This window comes from Asparagus officinalis, chromosome 1 (assembly GCF_001876935.1).
Source record: "Asparagus officinalis chromosome 1, Aspof.V1, whole genome shotgun sequence".
NCBI classification, from domain to species: domain Eukaryota; kingdom Viridiplantae; phylum Streptophyta; class Magnoliopsida; order Asparagales; family Asparagaceae; genus Asparagus; species Asparagus officinalis.
This window is the reverse complement of record NC_033794.1, coordinates 85609878-85628466: the sequence shown is the minus strand read 5'-3', so window position 1 is coordinate 85628466 and position 18589 is coordinate 85609878. Positions and strand designations below refer to the sequence as shown.

Genomic DNA, 18589 nt, shown 5'->3' with positions numbered 1-18589 from the left:
CCCCCCAATACAAAGGGAAAAAAAGCAATAGACAGCTTCATAAACATGATGTCCTCTACATCAATTTATACTAAAGATTGATCAATCACGGTCAAAAGTCACAGAAGAAGTAGTGAGATCTAACTGCAAAGTTTATTAAAGTATCACTTGTGAACTTTTTGTAGGTGATAATTCACAAAACATATCAAATGTAGGAATAGAAAAGAGAACGCTATGCAGCCACTGACAATCAAATTTCCAGCAACAAAACTGGATCAATTGTCGACAAAGAGCATATGCCATTATCTCCCTTCATTACTAAGAATTTTAATCTTATCCAGTGCATGAGAGGCACATGCAACTGGTGATAACCAATCATTCACCTAAGTTTTATAATTTGTTTTTATTGAATACTATCATTTCATGGCTAAAGATCAAATGCATATGAGAGGCATATGAGGACTAAGGAATACACCACTCAACATTGCTGTACGTAACAAATGGCAGAACATGATGTAGAACTCTGCGCTGATCTGTTGTCATCTTGACAAATTAGTTATTTTTCTTGTAAGCACTACGATTGGTTACCTTTTTTTAATTCTCAAGAAAGGACTTTTTGTGCTTCTCTACTATGTACCTGAAACTTTCTAAGGAACTCATAGAATGAAGTTGACGCTGACTTGTGAGGTCTCTCATGCCACGTAAACAGTATGCTTATCATTGTATCTATTTGGATAATGCAATCGCAAATGTATTGCAGACCTGACACTTATTTTCGTAATTTAACAAGTTTCCTTGGGACGTGCCCTGCTTTTCCTTCTTTCCTTAGAGTCCTAGGGAAGTGATTAGTCATTAATCCCATCAATAAATTGTGCTTTCCCTTTCACCATAGGAGGTAAAAATTTGCATGCTACTTTAATAACATCAAATCATGGCTCTTTCATATAATTTAGGTCATTGTGCTCTTGATCAGATTGCATGTGTCTCCCGGAGTTACACCAGAGTTAAGCCCTAACTCCTACTATTATCGAACATGCAAAGATGATAAAGAGCTAGTTCTAGAGATCAATGATATTCCTAGCATTTGTTTAAATTGCTTTTAAAATATAGTCCTGCTTTTGGATGAGAGCTTGGAGTTCTAATTCAGTTCAACATTTACCTATCAATTTCTATTGACATAATGCAAGATTTGCACCAAAGTTTTTGAGCCGCGTATAATGCATCTTTCATTACGCTGTTGGTGCTCATCTACATAAAGTGTTTTACCTCATCCCCATACCTGGATCAAATTTAACCAGCACTCATTGACCCATCCTCATTGGGTGCATTATTTGTCCAGTTCGCCGAAATATTAGCAAGATAATATATTCCACTAGTGTTAAATCCCCTAAATTTATACCAATGTGGTTAACTCCTTGTCAGTTCAATTTCACACAGAATTCATACACTAACAATAACTGCTGTTTATTTCATTCAGACATACACATATAATAACCAACTCAAGTTCCATTCTTTCACAACCAAAATGGAGTAAAATAATTCCAATACTCAAAATACGTTAACTTCCTCTTAAAATGCACCTAAAAAGTTACCTAAGTGGACCATCGAGCCCATCACCACCGTTGGTTTGCCGTACATCGTGATCCTGCTCTTGATCGTACTCCATTTGCTGATCTCCGCCGTTCATCGGATCCACGTGAGCTCCGTTTACAACCGTCTTTCGATCTCCATACAACTCTAGAATTGAGACCAGGATCAACAATCCTAGGGTTTGGGAAATGAAAAGAGTAAAGATTGGTAGAATTTGAATGGATACACTACGAGAAGCGTAGAAAATTAGGGCTAGGGTTTTAGTTTCTCGCCGCCGACGAGGGAAAGGGGGAAGGAGGTGAGCGGATCAGCTGAGAAGCCCTAGTTAGCAAAAACACGGTCAAGGGCTTGTCAGAGACTGACACGTACATGTTTAGGATTGCTAAGGGGATGATCGTCTCAGAGATTGACACGTGTTCCCGACTAGTAAAATCCTCCTGCGTCATCCAACAGGGGTGATTTAGAAATGGGGGCAAAAGGGCTAGCAAATTGCAATTGTAAGTCGTGAGAAGATTTAACATATTTCAGCCATTAAAGTTGTAGCTGTTAAAATCTAAAAGATATTTTGTTAAAATCTAAAAGACAAAATGTATATGGACATTATTTTGTATGTGGACTATTAACTTGATGTCCTTTTATCTTCCATCATGTATCTATAAATTGTACGATGTATGGAAATGGAATAGATGAAGAAATATTATAATTTCTATTCTTCTCTTGTTTCTTGTCTCTTGTTTCATTTCTTTAGTATATTATAAAACGTTATCAGCACGAAAGCTTTAGCTAGCCGATTCGTAATCGTCCGTTGATGGTAAGAGATATTTCGGTGTACACATCTTACGAGGTAACAATACATAATACATTCAACCTTTGTCTATTTACAAAGTTTCATGTTTTCGTTATCGATTGATCAATTATGCCTATGTAACAGTACAATTCCACGACTTATAAAATAAGACTTTATTTGTTTGGTAATTTCTTCTTAATTGCTGACATAAGTCATAACACATCTATATTCGGACCTTTGAGGAGGCTATATGCAATTTATAGCCTACAAAAAAAACGAGTAGTTTAAAATCAGACCAGCGTGTTCAAATAGTAATAGCAATCTATATTCGGACCAAAACTAACACATCTTTGTAACACATCTTTGTTCTAAATGAATGATCTTTGAACACCATTGAAGAAATTGAAGAAAATTATCACACTGATTCTCCAAAAAGATGAAGCTTCTACGCTCAATAACTCACATTCAGCCAAAACAACAAGCAAACACATCAATCAACCAAACACCAAATCCCTAGTTACAGGAGAAGATCCTACATATGTTTTATTCCTGATTATATAATATAATTGTCCATACTAGAAGTTAGTTCATCAATTTTATTGTCAAGGTCACCAAAGGAGGACCAGACACTGTTATTCTTGGCCTTTTCCCATGTGCAGAAGACATTGTGAAATAACTAGCTAATGTTATAAGTGAACTGAATTTTAGCACGAGGTATGTGAAGAATTACAGGAAACAGCAAAGAAATCAGCCAGGCAGACTGGCGGTCGACCGCCGCGGTCGACCGTGAACGTGCACGAAGGCTAGTAGGAGTCGGAGCTGGTGGTCCTTCGAGTGATTTGTAGTCTCAGTTTGTACTCTTTCTCTATTAGTGAAAACTCCATCCCCTTCTTGCCCCGTGGACGTAGGCAACTTGCCGAACCATGTAAATCTCTTGTGTTATTTGGTGATTGTGCTTGTTTATTTGGTTGTGATCTCTCTTGTTTGGATTGTGTGATTCGACCGCTTCCGCGCCGCGCACAACAATTGGTATCAGAGCTTCGGGTTCAACTTGAGGCTTGTTTGAAGGATTCGCTGAAGGATTCCTATTTGAAGATTAGATCGACAACATGGGTGAAACAAGCACATCGGGATCGTCTCTTACGAAGACGATACATAGTTTGAGCATCAATAACATGAAGATCGATGTTCCGAAGTTTGATGGTAAGATCAATTTCGGTTTGTGGAGGTGCCAGGTGATGGATACGTTGGACGGTCAGAATTTGGAGGAGACTCTTGAGTTAAAAGAGAAACTTGCCGAGATGGAAGCTAAGGTTTGGAAGAAGATGAATAGTAGGGCGTGTGGAGTTATTCGGTCATGCTTGACGCCAGATCTTATTTATGATGTGATGAACGAGACTTCGGCGAAGAAGATGTGGGAAACACTCAATGAAAAGTATCTTACTAAGAGCATCGAGAATCGGCTTCACTTGAAGAAGAGGTTTTATCATTTCAAGATGAAGAGGGAAGTTTCCATTAGGGAGCATGTTAACAACTTCACAAAGCTACTTTCAGACATGGCTAATGTGGATATCATGGTTGAGGATGAAGACAAGGCGATGCTACTTTTGTGTTCGTTGCCCGATGATGATTATGGTACTTTTGTCCTAACTATGATTAATGGAAGAACTACTGTTAGTTACAAGGAGGTGACCTTAGCGTTGGTGAATTATGAGTTGAAAAAGAGTATTGATGAGTCCTCCGAGAAGGCATCGGGAGATGCATTAGTAGTTCATGGCCGTGGTTCAAACCGAAGCAGGAGGTCGCAGTCTAGAGGTGCACATCGTGGGATTCGTAGGAATCAGTGTGCCTTTTGTAAAGAGGATGGACATTGGAAAGCCGAATGCCCAAAGTTAGATCGAGCCGAGAAGAATAAGAGGAAAGCTATACAAGCTTCAGAGGTGAATGTTGTCAAGACTAGTGGTAACAATTCAGATTCGGATTCTTCGGGCTATTCATTATCTGCACTGCCGTCAGTTTGTGTTGCCAACTCTACAGAGTGGATGTTAGATTCGGGTGCTTCATACCACGTATGCCCTAGGAGGGATTGGTTCTCTAGCTTTCAGAAGTTAAAAAGAGAGGATGTTGTGCTCATGGGTAATGGATATGCATGCTCTATTGGTGGTATTGGTACAGTTCGTATTCGGATGTATGACGGAGTGATTCAGGAGTTGGAAGGAGTGAGGTTCGTTTCGCAGCCGTCGAAGAACATCATTTCACTAGGAGCTTTGGTGGCATCTGGCTATAAAGTGACCTTGGAGGATGCACGTTTGAAGGTCACATTGGGGTCCATGATTGTTATGAAGGGCGTCAGAAGAAGCAATTTGTATTATTTGCTCGGAAGCACGGCTATTGATAGGGAGATGACGACTTCATCAGATTCGGCTAGACTGTGGCGTTGTTTGATGCTGGGTTATTTGATTGGAAATGCCGTGCATAGGTTATTAAGGAGTGCTTTGACCTGCAGTTTGAAGTCTTGTGAACCCATTGGTATGAGCGAGAAGACCGAGGTGGAGTTTGGCACTTCTATCCATCATTCGAGGGGTTTTCTGAGGGGTGTTCATTCAGGCATTCGGGAGCCTTCCAAGAGAGCATCATTGGGAGATAATAGGTATGTGGTTTCCGCAGTTGAGGATTGCTCTAGGCATTGGTGGGTTGCAACCAAGTCCCGTTGGTGTAAAGTCCTAGAAGCCCGCAACAAATGGAGGAAGTGTATTGGTAAAAAGGTAACCTGACATTCTAATTATGATAGGGGTTCTTTCTTGCATTTGTGCCGAGCTCACAGCAATAGGAGACACTTCATTGGTGTAGAAACTTTGAGGCGACAAGGCGAGATGACAGATTTGGGCAGCTGTTCCTTTCTGGAGGAGGATCAGCGTTTGATGTCGAGCATTGGCATTGGTGTGCAGGCTACGACATGTTTGGGCCGTCTCATATATAGGTTGCCGACTGCTGCATATAGAGATATGGGATCTGGTGGAGCTGCTTCAGATTTTTGATTGCGTCGGATGTTTGGCTACCCAGCACTCGGTCACATCGTGGATGTGAGATTTGATCCGATAGCACATTTGGGATTCAGAGGCGTGTTTAATTATCAGATATTGGCTTCTGACTTTGTTCTGAGCAGGTATGTCACGTTTGACTCTCAGCAGGTAGAGAGTGATGATCAGATCTTTGGGACATCACAACGGGTGGAGAGTGATGCTACTCCACGTTGGGTGGAAACTCCAGATCATACTGCATCATTTGGGATTCCAGTTGATGTGACACAGATTAGGAATCGTGTTGATTTGGATGCAGATGATAGGTTGATTGATTTGAGTACAGCTGATAGATGTAGTCTGGATATGACCATTGGTTCATCTCAGGTGGAGATGTTTGGATTAGTTCATTCTGGGGCCATTGGAGGTGGTATCAGCCGCAGACTTGATCGTGATGTTGGAGAAGGGTTACGAACCCTTCTAGTGGATTGAGGCCTTTGGAGGCCATTTGGGTGAACTACGTTCGGCTTGATTCCTTGGGCAAGAAGATACGTAGGCAGTCTTTCAGATGCAGCCGGTTTGATTAGTTAATTCAGATGGGGGGGGTCGTGTTTTAGCTCTAGATTGGTTCTCTAACCTGTTGAGGGACTATTAGATGATTTGGTGTCGGCTCAGTTTTGGTGGAAACATTCGCCGATGTGGAGAATTGAAGAATTATAGGAAACAACAAAGAAATCAGCCAGGCAGACTGGCGGTCGACCGCCGCGGTCGACCGTGAACGTGCACGAATGCTAGTAGGAGTCGGAGTTGGTGGCGGTCGACCGCGGAGTAAAGGATTTAGCTCTCGGGTTTGTGATTCGGTCGACCGCTGCGGTCGACCGTGAGACCTGCGCGGTCAACCACCGTGGTCGACCGTCGATGTTTTCTGAGCTGGGCTTTGGTTTTTGATCCGATTCGTTTCTGAGTTATATATAACTCAAAACCTGATTGTTTAGGGTAATCTCAAGGACGATTTTGAGCAGCCTTGAAGAGAGAATTGTTGCATCCAATTGTGGGAGAGTTGTGAGAGATCAAGAGCTTTGTTTTAGGGTTTGATCTGAGAGATTTGTAACTCTACTTGTATTCTCTGATTTCTTATAATAAGAACTCCCCCCTCCTTGCCCCGTGGACGTAGGCAACTTGCCGAACCACGTAAATCTCTTGTGTTATTGTGTGATTGTGCTTGTTTATTTGGTTGTGATCTCTCTTATTTGGATTGTGTGATTCGACCGCTTCCGCGCCGCGCACAACAGTATGTTCCAGATTAGCAATATTGAGCCCTTATATATTCATCAAATCACGGAAGCTTGATGCTTAAACCCTAGTTACAAGAAACCTTTTTTTTTATTCCTGGTATTTTGTCCAGATTAGTCATTCAAATTTATTCTAGAAAAATATATGATTTTACTTGTACACATGGGGAAATTATGCACATATGGTTTTTGCTTTCCTCCACAATAGACTTTTGAATTTCATAAATCAGCCCGAATGAGTAAGAAAACTATTATATGGTTTGTTTCTTATGCCTTATGAGCTACCCGATGCATTATAATAAATCACAAGGTGGTAAATGTAAGTAAAAAAGAAAAGTTTTTGACTACTTGCATGTTGTACATGACTTTAGTCAATATTCCCCTGCATACCGTAACTCATTTAAGAAAGAATTTTTTTGAAGTTGAGTTTATTATTCTTTATTATGCACCTGCAGTACATGAATGCATTATGTTATAAAATTGGTTGGTATTAAACTTTCTTTTGATGCTTATTATAGCATTTTTTAAAAATGCTAGCATCACGAAGAACGAATTTGTACAACTTGATCAGTTGTTCTATGGTAGCAATTACTCAACTTGGGTCTTGATATTAAAATTTATTTGGTCTCTTGTCATTTATGCACAATTATATTTATGGGAGCCTCAGTCCAAAAAAAAAATGAACACCTTACTGGAAAAGATTTATGGCAATTCCAGAAGGATTGTTTTGACAAAGAAACAGATATAATCCTCCCTCAAGCACAATTGAAAAACTGAATCTAGAATTTTTTTTAAAAATACAGGACTAAATATGATTCAGCTCTGTACCATATTATCCAGTAGCTGAAACTCTGTAAGCAGAACATTACAGACAGTGACAAAATTGATCAAAAAGTTCTCTTCCCCATTCAACGCAAATAATATTGTACTCCAGCAGCAGTACATGACCAAAAATTACACTTAGCATTCTGAATTGATATCTACATTAGTAGTCGCAAAGAAGCACAACCAATTGATGATTAGAAATCACAATGTCATTCTAGTTGGCTTACGAGTTGTGTTTGTAGAACAAGCTACAATTCTGAAAATTACTTATACGTGTGGACAAGGGGGAGCTATGAACATAGTAGGAGATCGTATCCTGTAGCCATTTTTTTGATTTTAAATCCTCGATTGAATGCAGTTCAACAAGTAACCTTGTACTCTTATAATAGTACAACTAAAAATTATATTAAGCATTATGAACTAATCATTGCATTAGTAGTTGTTAAAAACACAACCAGCTGTTGTGCGAAACCATAATGCAAGTTTAATTGGTTCAGTCATAGTGCCTGAAGCACATGTCATAATTCAAACTAATATTCATAAGCTTGGACGAGGGGGAGGTAGTGGATCTTATCGAGGTGGTCAAGGTAAGCTATTTAGTTTTTCTATATTTGGATTATATGCATTTGTCAGACAATTTTAATTTATCTTGAGTTTGCTTTAAACTCTTGTGAACCTATATGGTTTTTATTCGTATGTGTATACTTTAGAATTTGTCTGACCTAAAATACATCATGTTGTGATGAGTTTGAGATTTAGGGACCCAAATTGTTTTAAATTCTGGCATGAGCGATTGGGTCATCTTGGGCAAAATATGATTTGTCGGATTTCCTTAAATTAAATGGGGCATTCAAACCAAATCCGACCAACTACATATCATAATTTCCCCTCTTTATCTAATATGTGGTGAAGAAGCGAAACATTTCTCATCTGTGTATTCTTTATTTGCAGTCCATGTTTCTATATCACCACCATAACGTACTTCTATGGGACCTCGGTGAAAGTATATACATTATTTATAAAACTCTGTCAATAATTTAATACCTATGGCCCATTTTAGGGGATCAATTTATAATTTGGTACGCTGACTGTATTTTTTATTGAAGATCAATTCTCGACATTAGGGGGAGATTAGTATCCAAAATACAAAATAATGTTAAGAAATTCCATTGATGAAAAAGATCTTCAATATTTATATCCACGTACTAGTCAAACTGAACCAGAAGTTCACATGATAATCTGCTAAGAAAAGAGTGACTAAGCCTCATATTCATGTTGAGTAAATCATTGATGATTTGGTACGCCAGAAGCGTACTGCACCAGAAGCATAGGAATGTTGAGTAAATCATTGATGATTTGGTACGCCAGAAGCGTACTGCACCAGAAGCATAGGAAACTTGTTAATGAAAAAAATAAAAGTCTGCGGCACACCAAATCTAATATAGAAAGACAGTCACTCCCATAACCTTCGGAAGAGGCTTGTCCTGAAGACGAAATCTCCAGTAAATTACACGTGCACTTGATAATCATAATATTGGAGATGCGGAACGACCAAATCCAATTGTTAAGGAAAATGATGAGGATTTGGTTGACATAAAATAAGAATTGAAGTGGCCACGAATTTGTGAAAAAGGAGAAATATATAATAGAAATATAAAAGTTGTCGACAACATAGTTACCTCTACAGTTGCTCTTACTATCTCTGAAAATAATCTGGATCCAGAACCTAAGTCGGTAGTAGAGTGCTTGAAGCACTCGGACTAGGTGAGATGGAAAAGTGGCAATTGAGGCTGAGCTAAACTTGCTAAAGTATTTTGAACCTGTAGTCCATATATCCTTGCAGGATATAAATGGGTCTTCGTAAGAAAAATAAATAAAAATTGTAAGATGGTGAGATATTAAGCGAGATTCATAGCTCAATGGGTTCACGCAGAGACCCGACATCAATTTAGATGTAAAATATTCTCCTATTAATGATTGTATTACGTTCTGCAAGTTAATATCTATGGCAGAAACTATGAATTTATATATGCAGTATATGTACGTCATAGCCATACTTTTATATGTGTCATTAGACGCTAATATTTTTATATGAAAGTCCCCGATGGACTTAAAATTCCTGAATTGAGAGAAAACAAAAATCGCAACATGTATAGCATTAAATTGCAAAGGTCGTTATACGACTTGAAACAGTCGGGTAGAATGTGGTATAACCGACTGAGTGAATTGCAAAGGTCGTTATACGACTTGAAACAGTCGGGTAGAATGTGGTATAACCGACTGAGTGAGTTCCTCTTGAAGAAGAGATATGCAAATAATAAGGTATGCCCTTGTTTGTTTATAAAGAAATTTGAAAACGGCTTCTGTATTATCTTAGTCTATATCGATGATATAAATGTTATTGGAACGCACAAGGAGCTTACAGAAGCTAGCTCATGCCTAAAGACGGAGTTTGAAACGAAAAAAACTTGGGAAAAGCCAAGTATTGTCTCAACCTACAGATCGAGCATGTTCCTAAAGAAATATTGGTATACCAGTCAACCTACCTGAAGAAGGTCAGATTTTAAATGAATAAATCTCATGAACTCAGCACACCAATGGTTGTTAAATCCCTTGAAGTGGATAAAGACCCATACAAACCTAAAGAAGATAACGAGGATATTTTAGGACCCGAAGTCCCGTATTTGAGCGCGCTATTGAAGCACTTATTTATCTTACAAATTGCACCATGCCTGATATTGCATTTGTGTTACACTTGCTAGCAAGAATTAGTGCATCTCCTGAAAGGAGATATTAAAATAATGTTAAATATATCCTCTGGTATCTTCAAGAGATCTTTGTTTATTCTATATAAGAAATCGAAATATGACATTGGTTGGCTATTCTGATGTTGGTTATATGACTGATCCCCATATTGCCAAATCTCTGACTGGTTATGTTTTTTTTGCAATGGTACTATTATTTCTTAAAGGTCTATTAAGCAGACAATGTTTACTAGTTGAAACCACTCAGAGATTGTTCCTCCATATGTGCCCCATGCGAACGTGTAAGGTTCAAATCGTCGATAAAACATTCAATGATCGTGTGACATATTAAACAAGGATATTACCCCCGCTGTCTTTTTCTAAGGACAATGTAACTTGTGTTGCATTAATGAGATGTGAAAAATTTTTATCCACTTGTGCTCGAAAATAACAATAAAATTAACATAGATAAGTTCGCTCTAAGTAGTGACAATCTAGACGATTTGATCACCAAATCCCTTAATACATCAACTTTTAATTTTATGGTATCGTGCTTGGCCACCACGGTATGCATAGATTTGAATATTTGTTGTCTTGAGGAGGAGTGAATTATTTTTCAGAATAATCCTGAAGATCAAACCCCGAAAGCGGTGGCTGTACTCTTTTTTCCTTAGCTAAGTTTTTGTCCCACTGGGTTTTCTTAGCCAAAGGTTTTTATCGAGGCAGCTAATGCAACACAAGTTTGGATCCCGAAGATCTATAGTTGTACTCTTTTTTCCTTTGCTAAGTTTTTATCCTACATGGTTTTTCTTAGCGAAAGGTTTTTAACGAGACAACTGATGTAACAAAAATAATGTATGTATGTCATGTACTCTTTTCCTCGACTAGTTTTTCCCACTGGTTTTTTCTAGCGAGGTTTTTAACGAGGCATTGACATCTAGAAGTAATGTCCAAGGAGGAGTGTTGAAATCTAAAAGACATTTTGTTGAAATCTAAAAGACAAAATATATGTGAACATTACTTTGTATGTGGACTATTAACTTGATGTCATTTTATCTTCCATCATGTATCTATAAATTGTACGATGTATGAAAATGGAATAGATGAAGAAATATTACAATTTCTCTTCTTCTCTTGTCTCTTGTCTCTTGTTTCATTTCTTTAGTATATTACATCAGTAGCCAAATTATCTATTATTACATTACAAAATTGGTGTTCTTTTATTTTATTTTCTGGATACTGGAGAGGGAAATTGGTGTTTTGTAGTCAACGAAATGATGTATTATGACTAGAGGTAAAATATAATCCATAATCCAAATAGATGAAGCTGCTCTCACTTTAAGTATGTATACTTTTCTAGCTTATACTAGGTGCGATTAATCGAAATTACTTGTGTTACAGCTAGAACTTGATTCTCCTTTGTAATCAAAATTTAGCATTTAACATATAACTATAATTTAGAAAAAAAATGTTATGAAGGAACTCCATAAATGAACAAAATCGATCAATTCACAAGTATAAAAATACATTGAAAAAAGAAAATGCAAATAATTAAATGGTAACCTTCACTATAATCCAAGATAAAAACTCTAAAAATTTATCTTTAGGATTTACTGTTGGGTCAATTCTAACACGAGATCACATGAATTTAGATCATGTCATTCGAGACATACATAACATAACCAAGTATTACTAGTTTGTATTATTCAAACTATAAAGAAATGAAAATATTGTGGGTCTTATGTCTCTTATTAAACTTCGATTACTTTGCTAGATCACTTCCCTCCACGTAGGAATTAAACTAAAATATGCAAAATAAAAGTCTAACTTGAGTTTGGCAAGCATCAATTATGCAACATAGATCTACTTTAGAAAAATACAAAGTGCACTTGGGCTCATAACATCAAATGTGCCCAAATAAATGTTAATAATTGAATAATTAGATTTCAAGATTTATACATAAGATACAAATATTAACATCATTTAGATGCACATTTAATTCAATGACCATCACCAGTGAGGGGCTGTTTGGTTGTTGTTGGTAAAGTTGTGTATTTATGACACAACTTGAAAAGTTGTTGTCCACCTCATCAATTTTACTTTTATACTTTTCTTTGTTTGTTTTTGATTCCATTGGAATCATAAATTGCTTGTTTGGTTTGCAAATGTAGCTTTAATTGTTTGTTTGGAAAGTGTAAAAAGTGGTCCCTACTCAAATGATCATATTGGTTGGAATTATTTTTTATTATTTTTTCCTGACTTCAATGTCAGCTTTCTTCTAAAATCATGTCTTTTTTTTTATGAAATCACTTTACAAGCTACATCAGCATATGAAATCACTTTACACTATTTTCACAACTACAAACAAACAATTGAAAGTGATGAAAGCTGACATTGGGACCCACTTTTTTACACTTTCCATCCTTTTACATGGTAAAAACATACAACCAAACAGCCCCTGAACTCTTTCCGATCTACGTACTCTGCTTACAGCCCTAAATGCTCCCAGCAGCCTCCCATGTGAAAGCATGCCCTGCAAAAAATCAACTGAGCCCCAGCCTCCATAATGAAAGGAATCAAAATACCCGCACACAGTGACATCCATGCATGTGACACTTAACTCCTTGATATTGAAGTGAATTAAATGCATGTTTGCTACTTGCCACCCACCCTATCATAAATTTGTACCAAACTCTAATAAAACACTTCTTGCATTATGGATACTAAACAAGAGAATTTCAAAATTTGATGATACTATACAACCAAGAATTCATTTGAATTCTTATTTCCAAACATGTTAAATAACACAATGTATGAATAATCTTAACCTTTTTAGGACATTTTTTGTATTCAAAGTTTAATTTAAGTGTTAAAACGAAATCATTATTTCTATGCATACAATTCAAAGTTCCGAAAATCATGGTTCTAATAACTCCTCTGTAACGCAATTTGGGAAACTATTTCGGTTCTCGAACACAGATATCTTTCATATGTTTTTGTATTGATCATCAAACCACATGAAACCATGATTTCATTAACTAAAACCAGATTCCCGGAAGAAGACAATAAATCACTATCATTTTCTCAACATTGCTACCGTATTAAATTCGGATGTCATGTTCTTATTCCACAGTATTGATTGTTTGAGTGACGTGTTGACTACATGATACACATCCAAGTCATAAAACTATGATCGATCTGAAATGCTAATGATATGTAGATCGTGACAATCAATATGTGTATTATATCGACAACACTGGACCAGAACGTTACATATAAGAAGATACCATCAATATGAACCTAAAGTGTTACAATAGAAAATCATAAATTAGATAATATATCTAGTACGGTATTCGAGAATCCACTCGAACCCTTGAACATCCAGCCAACACAAACAAAGTCCAAAACAAACGGTAACACCTTAACCCTGTCACGTAAGCCGACAACACAAAAACACATAACCTCGATAAGACTAGAGCTGAACCGGGTACCGATCGACACAATCAGCCCAAGGACTCTTCGCGGGCTTTCGAACCCTCTTCATCGCGCGCCAAACCGCGCTGTTGCACTTGAACCCCGACCCAAACGCGAGCTGCCAAATTTTATCCCCGCGCCTAACTCTCCCCTTGGCCTCCAGATACGCGAGCTCGTACCAGATGCTGCTGCTCGACGTGTTACCGAAGCGATGAAGCACAGCACGGGACGCCTCCAAGTTGCCTTCAGTGAGCTCTAAGTTCTTCTGGAGCTCGTCGAGGACGACTCTGCTCGCGGCGTGGATGCAGAAGTGGTTGAATGCGAGCTTGTAGTCGGGGATGTAGGGCTTGGTTGAGGCTGAGGTTGCGGTGGTGGATTTGGGGGTTTTGTTGGAGCCGAAGAGGTTGCGGTAGATGAGGGTGGCGAAGAAGAGGAGTTGCTCGGAGAAAGGGAGGACGAGGGGGCCGAGGGTGGTGATGTTGGCTTTCAGGGCGTGGCCGCCGACTTCCATTAGGTCCCGGCTGATTGACAGGCCTTTGATCCTCTGGTCGTCTTCTTGTTGGTACACGCACCTGGGAGATACACACACAGATTGCTGAGTTTCCGCAAATTGCAAGTGGCTATTAGTGTAATTTTAGTCGTGATAAAAATCCATTTTCGATCTTCCAAATATGAAAACGTTAGCTCCGATTGGAGTTGAATCAATATGAGAGTGTATTTATTTACTTCTGGATCTAGATGATCTGTCCAAATTTGCAAGCTAGGCATAATAGTTACAAAATTTTGTAAAAATGAGGCCTAACATATTACTTTTGATGATGTACGAAGAAATTGAAAGTGCGAAGGCATATGCAAACCTGAAGCTCCTATCGTCACCACCCTTGTGAGTCCTGACAATGTGCTCCAATTGGTACTTGGCCCTCGGGAAATCCCTCCTCCGGTTCGACAGAAGCACCGCGGAGCACCCCATCCTGAAGAAGCAGTTCGGAATCAGCATTGATCTGTTCTTCCCTGGATACCATGTGAAGTTCACTGCCTCCGTGCTCACCACCACCGCATAGTTGTTCGGATTTGCCTACAGTCACATAAATTACTCACAAATTTAGAAACAAAACATAATAAAATTAAGCTTTACGTGCAAATATACCGTATTTTTATCCATTTGTTGTCCTGAACTAATACCCTAACAAGGTTTCCTCGCTATATATCATCTGTATCGATCACATGATCAGTCTTATATGATGTCGATGCATTACATTACAATGAAATTCTCTTATTTCAATGTGCTGCAGAGAAATTCCCTATTATCTTGTACATGTCGCACATCGACTCCTATAACAAGAATTATAAGCGCTACCAAGTTTTAGAATAATTGTAAATGGTTAATATGTATATCATAGAGAGAATATATGCGCATTTAATCCTATAAATTAAGCCAAAATAAATTTCAAGTAATGTACCTGCAAGATATCGCGGGCCAAATCAAGGGAAATGATTCCGGCACTGCACCCCATTCCTCCAAGATTATAACTCAAAACATTCCCTCTCATCTTATAGTGATTCACTATCATAGCAGACAATGAAGGAGTAGGGTTGAAAAGACTGCAGTTAACAACTAAAACACCAACGTCCTTTGGACGAACGCGACACTTCTCGAAGAGCTCGTCGAGGGCTGCAAACATTGCGGTCGAGGCCTCTGTTCGGCCTTCCTTCATCGTGGCTGACGGAGTAGGAGCGAAGACGGATTTTGGAATGTAAGTCTCGTCGCCAATACCTGAGTTGGCGAGAATCCGGCGTTGGAATGAGAGGCTGTCTTCATCGAATTTGCCGGATTTGCGGGCATTCTCGATGAATTCCTCTTTCGAAACCTGCAGTGATAGAAAATGGATACTAATGTAAACAAAGTGCTCTCCATCTACTACCATCTCGCTGTCAAAATATGAATGTAAACATTGTGAAATAGTCCCTCTTTGTACTCTCCGACATTTGCATATTTGTAAAATAATTTAATAAGACAGATATATAATTAATTATCTGGCTTATGTATTAAACAAGTCACTAAGATTCAATTAGTTCGCAATAATTTATTAATTAGCCATAATATTTTATAAGTAAAATAATGGTTCCAGAGGTCGACGATGCTGATGGTTTATAAAAATACCTAAAAATCTATTTTTATGAACTAAGAAAGGGACTCTTTTGTTAAAAGTTTACCCTTATTACTAATTCTTGAACATGAAACTTGTGAGTGTCGAACTAACCTTATCAACATGAGAAAAGGGATGGACGATGGAATTAGATTTTTTTTTTGTACGGAAAAGAAAATGCAACTGAATCCCATCACCATTAGTGTGAGCAGTACTCAGCTCTTTGACAGGCAACATGAACTTTGTTGGCTAATCTGCTTCCTTATATACAAGATAGCTTATTATGATTTAAATAAACCAAAAATATTATCAGTTCCCCATATTTCAAATTAATTGATCAGTCTCATTCCATTCTACCGAAAACAAAAATCCTTATTTCTAATTCATAGATCTCATCAGTTTCATTTTTTTTGCCGCCTATATGACAGGAGAAAGTATCAGACCACGGTATTAAATATATGCACCAAATTAATATTAATTATTGCATCATTATTGAACTTGGGGATTCATACACGGTTAAAAATTCCAAGTGAATAATAGTACTAGGGATAGATCTTTTTTCTCTTCATGGATTATCACGGTCAAAATTTTACTGCTGTCAAAGATCAGCAAACTGCAGGTAGGTTAACTAACACAATTAATTAGAAACAATTAGATATGGTGATCAAAACCTAATTAGCAGATGCCATAATACAGTTGAGCGTCTTTACACCAAATCTAATTAACCCCGTCACTTTCTTCGGAATAAATGCTCCTGATCTAGTTTCGTTCAAATATTAAATTAAATTTTTTTGTCATACGTGTTCTTTAGCATGATCTCTTATAAATTAGACTTTGACAAATTTCTATTTTCTAAGGAAAAATATTATTGGCACTATAATACGAACGGTTTTACACTATAGCAGATCTTCATCATATTTAGACAATTAATAGCTAGCAAACTTCCTTATGTTAGGTTTAACATATGCAAAATCTAGGTTTTTTTAAGAGAAAACCTCAAGCATAGTATCTATAATATACTTTCAATCAGAAAGAAAATAAGTCTTTTTGGCGTCATGAGTTTTTTTGGCGATAGTGGGAGTCACATAAGAGCCATATAATTCCTACGTCCTAATTATATCTTTCTTTAATTACTCTGTTCGACCGACGTTAGTTGGAATTAGACGCTAAAACCTAGCTACATGAGCACGGCAAACAATTACAGGTTTTTGACAACCAACTTTAACTCAGCCGAGAAGTTAGCACACACAAAATGCGTGAACAAAATACCGAACATCAAGAACACAGGAACCAGTAGTAAATTAAGTTACCTTAAACTCATCGGCGGGCTTATAACAAGCGAAATCCACGAGATAAATCGGCCTCGGCCTGGACATAAAATAAACCGAGATGGTGAACACAAGAACACCGCGCACGCACGCAACCCGCTCCCGCGCCGCTCGCTCGCTCCGCTCCTCCTCCCAACTCTCGTTCCGATCTCCTCTTTCTCTAAGCTCCAATCTCCGCGGCCGAAAACGGCCACAAGAACCGGGATTCGTAGCACAAATAACATCCCGTGACTGATCAAATAGTGATAACCTAGCTAAACGTATCTTCAGGTAACTGACTGTAAGAAGTCGGCGTAGCCTGCGCCTGGACTCGACTCTCGCGCGCGCTGGCGTCGGGTCCGGTTGATCGACGCCTCGGTTTGCACGATCTCGGTTGATCGGAGAGTTGCTCTTCTGTTAGAAGACATTTTCTTTCTTCGTTTGCTTTCTTTTCTTTTTGGAGTTGTGGTTGGAGGTGTGAAGAAGAGACGAGGGATATTATTAAGAAGTGGGAGGGGAGCGCGGTGGGCGTGGGTGGGGGGGAGAAGTTTTTAATGAGTTCACCGAACAAGGGAGCGCGTAGTTGGAACTGCCATGAATTCACCCCTGCAATTTTTCACAATTAAATGAATGCATGGGGGAGAGAATTCGGGGAAGAAAAAGGAAGGGAATTAAAGAGAGAGGAGTTTAATGAGTGCAAGGATTGGTTTGCTTTGCTTACTATTAAGAGAAGGGATGGAGGAATTTATTATGTTGTCCCTTTTGGAGCGACGTGTCAAATATTATACTTGACTAAAAAAAAAAAAATTAGCCATGCCAGTTAACTATTTTTATACTAAAAGATGCAAGTGACATTCATGATTTTTATATCAATTCACAAGTTCATCCACGTAAATTTGCCTTTGCACTTTTGCAGTATGACGGTTATATATAATTTATTGGTACAATAAAATATCAGTAGAAAAATCAACTCAATAAGCATATAAATAAGGATTCAATAAGGATTCGGATCCTGTCCACTATGAAAAAAAGTAAAGAGAGACCACTAATTAATCATAGTTATTAACAATACAGTGGTTGGTTATGATTGATTCTTTTATTACAAATTAGAAATGAGTGTAATACATGAGGTACGATGAGTGTTCGACTTAAAATGTATCACGATCATCCACTATTAACAGTGACATTAAAAGTAGTGATGTCTCCTGTACTTTTTGTAGTGGAGACGATCAAACTTCATAATTAAGTAAAATTCCTATTCTTAAATTTAATATTTATGCATCATATTCTGATTTTTTTATAGAAGGCCCTCTATATGATATGATTTTTTTTTTCCAGTGGGCCAAAAAACCTTCTCTTTACCCAAAAAGGATACGTGAAAAGTGAAATTAACACAACAATATTGTTTTTTTTATGTAAAAATA

At 37.9% G+C, this 18589-nt stretch overlaps 1 protein-coding gene across 1 annotated transcript; it reads right to left on the bottom strand.

Annotated features, from left to right (window-relative positions):
* LOC109827042 (3-ketoacyl-CoA synthase 10-like) lies at window positions 13455-17425 on the bottom strand. The gene is given in 5 exon segments (XM_020394011.1): window positions 13455-14283; window positions 14569-14786; window positions 15172-15579; window positions 17169-17260; window positions 17263-17425. Coding segments are annotated over 5 exon segments (1440 nt in total). The 5' UTR covers window positions 17411-17425; the 3' UTR covers window positions 13455-13709.